Source organism: Petromyzon marinus, chromosome 67 (assembly GCF_048934315.1).
Source record: "Petromyzon marinus isolate PM22_M1 ecotype Great Lakes invasive population chromosome 67, UKy_Petmar_22M1.pri1.0, whole genome shotgun sequence".
Classification (NCBI taxonomy): domain Eukaryota; kingdom Metazoa; phylum Chordata; class Hyperoartia; order Petromyzontiformes; family Petromyzontidae; genus Petromyzon; species Petromyzon marinus.
In genome coordinates this window covers 4915993-4929961 of record NC_133733.1, presented here as the reverse complement: position 1 = coordinate 4929961, position 13969 = coordinate 4915993, and the positions used below count along the sequence as shown (strand labels likewise).

At 55.0% G+C, this 13969-nt stretch overlaps 1 protein-coding gene across 1 annotated transcript; it reads left to right on the top strand.

Annotated features, from left to right (window-relative positions):
• Window positions 1–153: 153 nt before the first annotated feature.
• On the top strand, window positions 154–4213 carry LOC142906583 (uncharacterized; the record flags this gene model as incomplete). The annotated part of the gene is made up of 2 exons (XM_076054729.1): window positions 154–327; window positions 1207–4213. Coding segments are annotated over 2 exons (1002 nt in total), but the record flags the coding sequence as incomplete, so codon positions are not given.
• Window positions 4214–13969: the final 9756 nt, after the last annotated feature.

Here is a 13969-nt window from a genome sequence, read left to right as displayed (position 1 = left end):
CCTCCCAGGATAGTCCCAGAGCAGGGGTTCATTGGCCTTTCCCTATTTATGTATCTCTCTATATAGTTATTTAGTCTTTTATATTATTTATCTATCTTGTTATCTATTTATATATATTTATTTATCGATCTACGTATTTACTTGTCTTAATTATTTGGCTATCTATCAATATATTGGCGTACATCAACGAACTATTTATTTTATTCATTTCCCACCCAGCGGATCCGCTGGGTGACGAGGCATCAGTGGAGCAGGGGGCGCCCTCTTCCAGGGAACGTCCCGACGGTTCGGCACACCGCCCTCCGGCAGACCCCCCTCCTGACAGGGGTGAGCCCCCCACCGTCACTGACCCACCCACGACGCTCACCACCGCCCCACGCTCACCGCCACGCTCGCCAACACTACGCTCACCACTGCGCTCACCATCGGGATGGGCCTGTCATCCCCACGCTCACTACTGCGCGCTCACCCCGCTCACCACCCACGCTCAGCGCTGCCACTCTCACCATACCCACCCCACAGTCACTCTCCTTCCTCCACTCTTCTCTTCCACCACCACCCACTCACCGCCATCACCACCACCACCATCACCACCATCACCACCCACCTCCACCACCCACCATCACACCACCATCACCACCACCTCCATCACCACCACCACCATCTCTACCACTTCCACCACCATCACCACCTCCACCACCATCACTACCAACTCCACCACCACCATCACCACCATCTCCAACACCTCCACAACCACCATCTCCAACACCTCCACAACCACCACCACCATCTCTACCACTTCCACCATCACCACCTCCACCACCATCACTACCAACTCCACCTCCACCACCACCAACTCCACCACCACCATCACCACCTCCACCACCACCACCACCATCACCACCATCTCCACCACCTCCACCACCTCCATCACCACCACCAGCACCATCTCTACCACTTCCACCATCACCACCTCCACCACCATCACTACCAACTCCACCTCCACCACCACCACCATCACCACCTCCACCACCACCATCACCACCTCCACCACCTCCACCATCACCACTCCACCACCACCACCACCACCACCACCACCATCACCACCTCCACCACCACCACCACCTCCACCACCTCCACCACCACCACCTCCACCACCATCACCACCACCACCACCACAAACTCTCTCTCCATCACCATCTCCAGACGCCTCCGGCGGTCCCGACGGCGGCGGCGGCGGCGGCGGCGGCGGCGCCGGTGGTGCCGCCGACGGCGGCTTCTCCATCTCCTCCTCGGGCACCACCGGATCCGGCAGCAGCAACGGCGCCGACCCCGTCCGCCGACGTCGGCGGCCCCGGCGGCCCCGGCGGCGGCCCCGGCGGCGGCCCCGGCGGCCCCGGCAGCGGCGGCCCCGGCGGCCCTGGCGGCGGCCCCGGCGGCAACTCCTCCTCGTCGCTGCTGGGATCCCAGATCGCCCTCGTCGCTGGCGTGGCCTCGGGCTCGGTGCTCTTCCTCGTCTTCCTCACGCTGCTCGTCGTCGCCCTGCTCCGGTGCCGCCGCCGGCGCACCAAGCACCCGGCGCCGGCCTCCTCGCAGCACCACCACCACCACCTCCGCCACCCGTCGGCGGGCGGCGGAGGAGGGGGCGGCGCCGGCGGCGGCGGCGGCGGCGGCGGCCCCGGCTGCCCCTCCTCCTCCTCCTCCTACCACCACCACCATCACCACCACCCCCTCGGCAGCCTCGTCGGCAGCCCCAAGCACGGCGGCGTCGGAGTCGGCGGCGTCGGCGGCACGGAGCCGAGCGACATCATCATCCCGCTGAGGTCGGCCGTCGGGGACGACCCGGCGGGGCTCGGCGGCCCCGGCGGCCCCGGCGGCGGCCCCGGCGGGCCCGGCGGCGGCGGCCCCGGCGGCGGCTCGTCGTCTTCGTCGTTCTGCCCGCACTACGAGAAAGTGAGCGGCGACTACGGCCACCCGGTGTACATCGTGCAGGAGATTCCGCCCCAGAGCCCCAGCGTCTACTACAAGGTCTAGGCGGCTAGCGCGCCACCCCCACCCCTCTCCCCCTCCCCCCGCGGAGGGGCCACCCCCCCCCCGGTACCCGGGGGGGGGCGTCGGGTGACGATTGCCGGATGAGGAGGAGGAGCGGCGATGACGATGAGGAGGAGGAGGAGGAGGATGAGATGAGGAGCGGCGACGACGGTGATGATGCAACGCGGACACCGCCCGCGGAACCCCTCCCTCGTCGGAGGTTTCACCGCCGGCGCTGGCGGCGGGTGACGGTCGTGGAAAATCGCGACGACGAGGAGGGGGAGGGACGAGGAGGAGGAAGATGATGAAGATGATGATGAGGAGGAGGAGGAGGAGGTTGTGGTGGTGGTGGTGGTGATCGAGCGCGGTGGTCACCCGACCCAACCAAACGCCCCACGGGGATGCCGACCCCCAGGATTTCAGCGTCGGCTGACGCGGGCGACGATTGAGGAGGAGGAGGAAGATGATGATGATGATGAGGAGGTTGTGGTGGTGGTTGAGCGCGGGGGGCCCACCCAACCCCCCAGCACCTCACGGGGAAGCGCGACCCCCAGGATTGAGGTTGACGTTGAGTAGGTTGTGGGGTGGTCTCTTGTTGTTGTTGCCTCGGGCCACGCCCAGTGGATTTGCGTTGGACGCGCGGTGCGAGCGCCCGTGGCGAAGAGCTCCACGGCTCATCGGATTCCTCCGGTGTATAAATAATTATTTCTCACTCTCAAATTCCCTCGCCGACCCGGCCGGGCCGGGCCGCCGGCAAAAAAAAAACCTCGCGGTTGCACCGTCTAGCCGCCGTCCAGCCGCCGTCCAGCCGACCCCGCGGTGACGGGGCGTGAACGCTTGGAACGTTGGGAACCGGCCGAGACGAAGACGTCGAAGAAGCAGAAGGCTCCGTCCCCCCTCCACGCGGCGACTCTTGAACTACTTTAGCGGCGGCGGCGGCGGCGGCAGCGGTGGCGGTGGACTAACTAAACTGACCGGCGGTAAGCGGGGCGAGGGCCCGCACGATTCTCCGCGGAGGGGCTGGTCACGTTTTTTTGTCCGCTCCCAGAGAGACCCTTCCCCGGGCCCCCAGGCCTCGCTCCGCCCGCCTTACGGCACCGTTGGCCCCACGGGGGAGACCCACGCAGCTCCACCACCACCCCCCCCCCTTCTACCCCCCGGTGTCACGACGGACCGGGGCCCGGCGAGAGGCTTCGGCCTACGCCGGTGGTGGACGGGCGCGGCCGCGGCCTGGCGGGCGGTGGGAGGGGGGGGGGGGCTTGGGACTTCGAATCGGTCGGAGAAAAATTCCAAAAAAAAGAACGACACGAAATAAAAGACTGAGCGAAAATGTTCGATCCGGCGCTTGGGCAGCCGCCAACGACGAAAGGGCGACGACGTTGGGATTCGGTCGGTCGGTCGGTCGCCGGCGGCGGTGGCAGCGGTGGTGGCGGTGGTGGTGGTGGTGGTGGTGGCGGTGGTGGCGGTGGCACTGCAACGATTATAAATGGTGGGCGCCGGCGTTACGGCCGCGGCTCCTCCACCTCCTCGTCTCGACGAGGTGACCACCCCCCCCCCCCGCCCCCCCCTCTCGCCGCTCTCTCTCCCTCTGATGACTGCGGTTGGCTACGTGCGGTGCGAAAGAAGTTCAGCGCACACGTATATACACGCACACACGTACACACACACACGTACGTACACGCGCACGTACACACGCACACACGTACACACGTACACGCACGTACACACGCACGTACACACGCACGCACGCATGTACACACACACACGCATACACACGCACGTACACACACGTACACACATACGTATACACATACGTACACACACGTACACACGCACACGTACACACATACGTACACACACACGTACACACACACGTACACACACGTACACACGCACACGTACACACACGTACACACACACGTACACACACACGTACACACGCACATGTACACACACACGTACACACACGTACACACGCACACGTACACACATACGTACACACACACGTACACACACGTACACACGCACACGTACACACACGTACACACACACGTACACACGCACACGTACACACACGTACACACACGTGCCCGCGTTTGCGCTTCGCTGGTCACATCCCCCCGTCACACCGCCCCGTCACACCGCCCCCCCCCCCCCCGTTCACACCCCCCCCCGTCACACCGCCCCGTCACACCCCCCGTCACACCCGCCCCCCCCCCCCCTGTTCACACCACCTCGTCACACCGCCCCGTCACACCCCCCGTCACACCCCCGTCACACTACACCACTACACACTATTGTACACTATACACTACACCACTATACACTACACCACTATACACTACACTATACACTATTGTACACTATACACTACACCACTATACACTATACACTAAACCACTATACACTACACCACTATACACTATTGTACACTATACACTACACCACTATACACTATACACTACACCACTATACACTATACACTACACCACTATACACTACACCACTATACACTACGCCACTATACACTATTGTACACTATACACTACACCACTATACATTATACACTACACCACTATACACTACGCCACTATACACTACACCACTATACACTATTGTACACTATACACTACACCACTATACACTATACACTAAACCACTATACACTACACCACTATACACTATTGTACACTATACACTACACCACTATACATTATACACTACACCACTATACACTACGCCACTATACACTACACCACTATACACTATTGTACACTATACACTACACCACTATACACTACACCACTATACATTATTGTACACTATTCACTACACCACTATACATTATATACTACACCACTATACATTATACACTACACCACTATACACTACGCCACTATACACTACACCACTATACACTATTGTACACTATACACTACACCACTATACACTATACACTACACCACTATACACTATTGTACACTATATACTACACTACTATACACTACACTCTACACTACACTCTACACTACACTCTACACTACACTCTACACTACACTACACACTACACTCTACACTACACTATACACTATACCACTATACACTACACCACTATACTCTACACCACTATACTCTACACCACTATACACTATACCACTATACACTACACTATACACTACACCACTATACACTACACCACTATACACTACACCACTATACACTACACCACTATACGCTACACTTTACACTACACCACTATACACTACACCACTATACACTACACCACTATACACTACACCACTATACATTATATACTACACCACTATACATTATACACTACACCACTATACACTTCACCACTATACACTACATCACTATACACTACACCACTATACACTACACCACTATACACTACACCACTATACATTATATACTACACCACTATACATTATACACTACACCACTATACACTACACCACTATACACTGCACCACTATACATTATATACTACACCACTATACATTATACACTACACCACTATACACTACACCACTGTACACTACACGACTATACACTACATCACTATACACTACTATACATTATACACTACACCACCAAACTAAATTGAAAACTCATTTAGAACTGCTACTTGTTGTTGTTGTCGTGTTTAGTTTTTTTGTCCATCCCCTCCCTGCCCGCACCTCCGATTGGCTACTGGTGGCTACGTACGGTGCGAAAGAAATTCATCGTACAGTCTTACAAACAAACATACGTAGACACACACAAGGACAAAGGTCATCCCGTATAGCCTGTTAGGGGCAAGTGCTGTTGAGCGAGTAGCAGCGCCCGATGGAGGCCGTCACGTCAGATGCCGCTGCTGCTTCTGTGGCCGTCTGGAACGCTCTTCCCCTTCCGATAGCAGGAGGGCACTGGGAGCTGTGATGCACTTTGACGTCATCGTCGTCCAGATTGACAAACTCGTTTCTTGAGAACCGCGTATTGTCGCGTTTAGTTTGATGTCCTTCCCCCTGCACCTCTGATTGGCTACGTACACTGCAAAAGAAGTTCAACATACTACACTATACACTACACTATAAGCTACAATGCATTACACTATACTAACCAAGAAACTCTGCACCGCTATACACTACACTATACACTACTACACGCTACACTGCACACTGCTATACACCACACCACACTGTACAATGCTCTACACTACACTATACACTACAATGCACTGCACCACTATAATTTAAACAACTTCAGAACTGCTTGTTCTTGTGTTCAGTTTGTTGTCCTTCCCACACCCCTACCCCCCCAACGCGCACATGCGTACATACACCCAACATACGTACAACGTACGGTACACACAGACACGCGCACGCTTCGTCCAGCCCGGGTGAGGATCGGGCGCTTGCTGTGCGGTCTCTAACCGAGGGGCACCCCCAGTGGCTGCTGTCCCTGTGTGGCACACGGTTGGAGCGGGTGGGCGTTGGGCAGCCAGTAAGGAGGGGGAGAGGGGGTGGGCGGCATTACTGTGCCGGTGATCCCAATCGTGAACCCACTGAGAGAGAGAGACACCCAGACCCAGGGCTCCAACCCAGCCTCTCGGTGTCTCCGACACGGCCATCGTGAACCCACTGAGAGAGACACCCAGACCCAGGGCTCGAACCCAGCCTCTCAGTGTCTCCGACACGGCCATCGTGAACCCACTGAGAGAGAGACACCCAGACCCAGGGCTCGAACCCAGCCTCTCGGTGTCTCCGACACGGCCATCGTGAACCCACTGAGAGAGAGACACCCAGACCCAGGGCTCGAACCCAGCCTCTCGGTGTCTCCGACACGGCCATCGTGAACCCACTGAGAGAGAGAGAGACACCCAGACCCAGGGCTCGAACCCAGCCTCTCGGTGTCTCCGACACGGCCATCGTGAACCCACTGAGAGAGAGACACCCAGACCCAGGGCTCGAACCCAGCCTCTCGGTGTCTCCGACACGGCCATCGTGAACCCACTGAGAGAGACACCCAGACCCAGGGCTCGAACCCAGCCTCTCAGTGTCTCCGACACGGCCATCGTGAACCCACTGAGAGAGAGACACCCAGACCCAGGGCTCGAACCCAGCCTCTCGGTGTCTCCGACACGGCCATCGTGAACCCACTGAGAGAGAGACACCCAGACCCAGGGCTCGAACCCAGCCTCTCGGTGTCTCCGACACGGCCATCGTGAACCCACTGAGAGAGAGAGAGACACCCAGACCCAGGGCTCGAACCCAGCCTCTCGGTGTCTCCGACACGGCCATCGTGAACCCACTGAGAGAGAGACACCCAGACCCAGGGCTCGAACCCAGCCTCTCGGTGTCTCCGACACGGCCATCGTGAACCCACTGAGAGAGACACCCAGACCCAGGGCTCGAACCCAGCCTCTCAGTGTCTCCGACACGGCCATCGTGAACCCACTGAGAGAGAGACACCCAGACCCAGGGCTCGAACCCAGCCTCTCGGTGTCTCCGACACGGCCATCGTGAACCCACTGAGAGAGAGAGAGAATAACACAGCTCCTGAACCACAGAGCTCCGTGCGAAAGAAGTTCAACATACACACACACGCGCGCGTACTCAAAAACCAACACCCCCCCCCAACTCATCCACTTGGCTTGCTGTAAATGGAAGGGGGGGGGGTGGAAATGTATGACCGGCTTTTTGTTTTTCTCTCTCTCTCTCTTCCTCTCTCTCTTCTCCCGCTCCTCCTCCTCCTCCCCCCCCCCCCCCCCGGCCGTCGATCACAATCAGTAACTTAAACTATATATATAAAGTATAAATATTATTGTGTAAATAATTTGTTCGGTTCGAGAAACCCAGCTGGCCGTGTCCAATTACGACGGCGCGGTGACACGCGGATTTTGGTGAAGGTGGGGGGGGCGAAGTTTGGTGGGTGGGGGGGGGGGGCGAGGTTTGGTGGGTGGGTTGGGGGGGTTAGGGGGGGCGAGATTTGTTGGGGTGAGGGGCGGGTTGTGGTGGTTGGAGGGGTCCGAGGTTTGGTGGGTGGGGGGGGGGTGGGGTGAGGGGCGAGGGTGGGTGGGTGGGTGGGGGGCAGCTTCTCTTTAATAGACTCAGCAGAGTCGAGGGAAGGGGCACCAAAGGCTTTGTTGTACCGGTGGGGGGGGGTCACGTCCCTCCCTGCCGTGTGGGCCCTGTCACTTTGGTGGCGGCGGCGGCGGCGGTTTGGCCTAACCCTCTTGTGTTCGAATAAAAGTTTTGGTTTTGATTTCCCCTTCTTTAGCCGAGAGTTACCTTTTTTTCCCCCTCCGTAGTTGTGTATGTGTGTGTGTGTATAGGTGCTACTCGCCAACAGCACTTGCCCAAACAGTCTATAAAGGCTACACATGGGATCTTTGTCTTTGTTGTCTGTGCGTGTGTGTGTGGTGGTGGGGGTGTGGGGGGGGGGTGGGTGTAGCAGTTAGCACTGCGCGACGAACCTGGCCACCCGAGTTCGATTCCCTTAGGGGAGGGGAAATTCCTCAGCCCTGGAAAACATCGTGGCGCAAAGTGGGGGATGAACCTGCTGAGGCTGCGGTGCCTCGAATTTTGGAAGGAGTAAGTCTCACCCCCTGTGAGTGGCTGGCTGAGGTGCCATCTGTTGAAGTACTGATGTGTTGCAACGGAAACGCGCAACGACGCACACCAACACGACAAACACAAGCATCCACCCCATACACCGAGCGCAGGCCAACGTCGCGACAGACTGTGATGAGCCCGAGGTGATGATGCGCAATGAGCCAGCGTATCGTAGCAGTTGGCAGTGCAGCCTTGCACGCCAAATCAAGCTCTCGTTAGCCACCGACGATGGGACACTGAAAGTGCCCCGTTGATGACGCTGGTCTACAGCCAAAATGCTTCCGAAATAAACGGTAGTCCAATTTTACAAAATCTGGGTCACTGAGAATGAAAATGATGCTTAAAAATTGTTGATTGGCTCTAGTTTTGAAGATATGCTTACTGGGTTATTATATACGATCCTTGACTTGGTAATGGCAGAGGATAAGTGATTTCTAAAGGGAAGGGATCTCAATTTAAACCAGAAATGACTAAAATACATATTTTACTGGATCTATGAATAAATTACGACTGGGTTTGGACAGCGCTTGCTTTTTGAGCAAAAACAATCAATGATGCAATCTGAACCTGGTATTGTGTCCTACATGATGTGAATTGCATCGTGTAATTCCTAGAAGTCATGGATGATACAATCATAACTAGGCTTACATCCCTCTGCTGAACAAATTGCCCGAAATCAGCTCTCGAAATCATACAGTGTCGTGCTCTCTTATTTGTCAGTGTTTGATTTTGCAAAGGGACACATTTATGCTTCGCCAAGGTGAGCAGAGAGATGCCTCGTACTCGTGTGAACAAAGCAGGTAACTTCTGCTAGGTTTGTGGCTAAGTGGCTTTTGCATCACAGCATAACCACTATGGTTGAGAAAGCCTATCACATTTTTGTTTTGGCTGTAAAATTGGAGATCAGGACAAGATGTGGGCCCCCGCGCATATGCTGCGACGCTTGTGCAGCAAATCTTTTGCCAGCGGTTGAACAGGAAAAAGTAAATCTATGCCTTTTGCCGTGCCAATGATTTGGAGAGAGCCAACAGATCAAATCAGCCATTGTTGCTTCTGCATGTGCGCCTCCAGTTGGGAAAGGTGTGTCAAAGACGAGAAAGTGGACGGTGCATCATCAAAACATTCCTTCAGCTATACGCCCAGTACCCCACGGAGAAGTTCCTAATGCATCAGAACCATTCTCACTTGAGTCATACAAAAAAAAACGTGTCACGTTGACAAAAAGACAATTAGTTCACTACTTTAGCCCAACACCGGTGTATTGAAGAGTGAATCCACAACATTTACAGTTTGAATAACGACGTAAATGTTGTGGATTCACTCTTCAACACACCGGTGTTGGGCTAAAGTAGTGAACTAATTGGCTTTTGTCAACGTGACACTTTTTTTTGCTGATTGGCCAGTGTCGGGTGGTGGAGGGTTACGACACATTTATAAATAACGCGCTCTAACCCAAAAACCTTTATTATGAATAATATTGGTCGCGAAAGCCGCCTACGTGTTAAACCAAACCAAAAAAACCTCGGTTGCAACATGTCACTAAAGATTTTAGATTTAAAGCTTTCGTGACTGCTAGGATCCATACTCTTTGGTTCTATTGGGTAAAGTCACGTAGGTGAAAATAAAATAACAAAAAATCACGACGTTTCGGCCACAACACAAGCGGCCTTCATCAGGTGATGGGACCAGACTGTCTGGAGGACAGCGCTGGAGTGGAAGAAGCCACGCTTAGATCACGACATTTAAGCTGTGTGAGAAGAAGAAGAAGACCACGGGCTTTGACAAAGGAATTAGCATATAATTTAGCATTGAAATGGCTCATTGAAATAGCTAAGTTAAAGTATACACATCCGCAGAGGTGCCCCTTCTTCTTCTCACACAGCTTAAATGTCGTGATCTAAGCGTGGCTTCTTCCACTCCAGCGCTGTCCTCCAGACAGTCTCGTCCCTTCACCTGATGAAGGCCGCTTGTGTTGTGGCCGAAACGTCGTGATTTTTTGTTATTTTATTTTCACCTACGTGACTTTACCCAATAGAACCAAAGAGTATGTCACTAAAGATACATTTTTTGCACTCTCATCTAGATTTTTTTCCCCCTCCCACCGAACTGCGAAGCAGCAAAGCGACGGGCATGGCGAGCGATGTCACCCAGGACATTGCAACAATGGAGAAACGCTCTCAGGGCAAATGGAGCCCATCAATGCTTGCAGGCGATTGCTGGAGAGTGACAAGAGAGGGCTACGTTTAATGAACGCAAAGAGACAAGCCAAGAAGCGCCGAGTAGACACTGGATGAGGACTAAACTGTGTACTTGTTTCCAATAGGTTTTTTTTTGCCTTTTGTTTACTAATAACTTTTATTCATATCATCCTTTTGCTGATTTTTAAAGTGTTACGTGAGCAGGACAGGTGACATGTTATCATGTAAAGCGAGCATAAACACGTGAAGAGACCTCGGTTTGAAATTTATGAGTAAAACTCATCTACATAATATACAGAGACATCAAACGTAAACACTTAAACATCTTGGGAACAGTCGCCAATCAATCAATTGTTTTGTCATATTTGAATTCAGGACATCAAAATCCATCATCAAAAGCAAATTTCATCTCTGAAGCAGACGACGTCTATAACAAATTGTAGACTGGTGTAATTACTGGGGAACAGTGATGGCCTAGAGCAACAGAGATGGCTCTGTCTCTCGCAACAAATGTAACGGCTTCTTTGACGACAGAGACGTTGTAGTAGATGCAACACTTAGCTATTTATTAACACTTAGCAACGTTACAGCTTCACACTCGAAGAGGTAAACGGCCTCTTCACCCGCTGCTCTCAAGGGAGGTGTTGCCAAGCTAACGTCGCCTACTCCCCACCTATGCCTCGACCCTCCTCTAAGGGAGGCTACCTGAACCTGGCCCAGCCAAGACGCAGGTCTCGACCGCCAGACACACGGACCCGGGGCCCTTACAAGGACGTCGGGCCCAGAGGCTTTGGGGTCGCACCGCTGGCTTGCTCTGCCCGGCCCTTACAAGGACAGCGGGTCAGAGAAGTCCCAGGGTGTCTAGCTAGCTGGACCGCAGTCTTCAGCTGGTTCTTCTGGCTTCGGCTTGTCAGTACTGCCCAATTCTCTCGGGATCCCGCCTTTTATACAAACTCACCACCGAGGGGCGGGGCTCTGTGGGATCCCAGGACACCCCACAGCCCCCTCTCCTCCCCCCCCCCGGGAGGGACCCCGGCTAGGAATATCACGATCGCCCCGTACAGCTAAGTAATGGTGAGTTAGCCTGAGCTGGTGTGCGTACGTCTCGATACCACCATTACACATACACGCCCCCGCGGACTCTCGCGATGTTAACCCCACCGAAAGATAAATTGTGGCACGGTGCCGACAATGGGTCGCTGCGGGCGAATGGAGTGGCCCGGGAACCATGCGGGCATGACCGTGGGGAGCTGTCCCCGGCGTGGACGATGGAGCAATCCGAAATTTTAGGCAGTTGGGCAAATACTTTCTAAGACTCGCAACGTCGCTTCTAAGCGTGGTTGGGGGAACCCGCAGGACCCGAAGAAACAATCCACACGACCACGGGGAGAGAAAGAGAGAAAGACACCGCAAAACTCCAAATCTACAGCAGCAGCAGCAGGCGTCGTGATGGTCGAGATCGAACCCACGACCTCCTGCGTACCAGGCGAGGTAGTTAACATCTCCTAGCCAACGTGATGCTGATGACAGAGAGAGAGAGAGAGACATGCAAACTCCAAATATACAGCAGGTGTCGTCAGGGCCGGGATTGTACCCACTACCTCCTGCATATCATCTCGGAATTCTCCACTAAGTGGTGGTGATGTCACCACGGTGCCTGTGCCAGGCTAGGTGCACTTTTGAGGTCACGCAAAGTGTCAAAAGTTCCCTGCTAGCAGGAGGTCATGGGACAGGCCCAGGTGCCATGGGTTGACTGCGGTACCAGGCTAGGTGCAGGAGAACGCGGGACAGACCCAGGTGCCGCGGGTTGACTGACTGAGATAACTGGCAGATGCACCACAACCATCATCACCATCACTATCATCATCATCATCTCGCTCATTTCCAACAGAATCACCGCCATCGTCATTTGTCACCGTCGCAGGAGGGAGGGAGAGATGGCGTAGAGAAGGTTGGCAAGTTATGGCGGACTCCCCACGTGAGTGGGACAGACACGTGGAAGAAGAATAAGAAGACATCTTACGATTACAAATAGAGTCATTTAAATACCCCCCCCCCCCTGCCCGCCTCTGATATCTGCACCTGATGGGTTCAGTGAAGACGTCGTCCAGCTGCTCTAAAGCCGGAAGCGGGTGGAGTGTTTCACTGTTCTCACAAATCGATGATGCTGGTTAGGTGTGATTACTCAGCGAAATGTCGCACTACTCAAATTGTAAATGCTGTGATATTTACTAATCCCAACACACCGGTGGGCTGAAGTAGTAGGTGTGACGTCATTCCCCTCCCCCCTCCACCTCCACCCCCATCCCCCACCCCCCATTGGAGTAACGTCATTCCCCTCCTGCACCCCCACCCTCCATAGGTGTAACATCATTCCCCTCCCCCCCCATTGGTGTAACGTCATTCCCCTCCCCCCCCCCATTGGTGTAACGTTATTTCCCTCCCCCCCCATTGGTGTAACGTCATTCCCCTCCCCCCCCCCATTGGTGTAACGTCATTCCCCTCCCCCCCCATTGGTGTAACGTTATTCTCCTCCCCCCTCCTCCACCCCCCGCCCACCCACCCCCCATTGGTGTAACGTTATTCCCCTCCCCCCCCATTGGTGTAACGTTATTCCCCTCCCCCCTCCTACACCACCCCCCACCACCCACTCCCCATTGGTGTAACGTTATTTCCCTCCCCCCCCATTGGTGTAACATCATTCCCCTCCCCCCATTGGTGGAACGTCATTCCCCTCCCCCCCTCCTCCACCCCCCCCCCCCATAGGTGTAACATCATTCCCCTCCCCCCATTGGTGGAACGTCATTCCCCTCCCCCCCTCCTCCACCCCCCCCCCCCCATAGGTGTAACATCATTCCCCTCCCCCCATTGGTGGAACGTCATTCCCCTCCCCCCTCCTCCACCCCCCCATAGGTGTAACATCATTCCCCTCCCCCCCATTGGTGTAACGTTATTCCCCTCCCCCCCCTCCTCCACCCCACCCCCCATAGGTGTAACGTTATTCCCCTCCCCACCCTCCTCCACCCCACCCCCCATAGGTGTAACGTTATTCCCCTCCCCCCTCCTCCTCCTACTCCTCCACCTCCCCCCACCCACCCACCCGCGGTGACGTCGGCGCGCGGT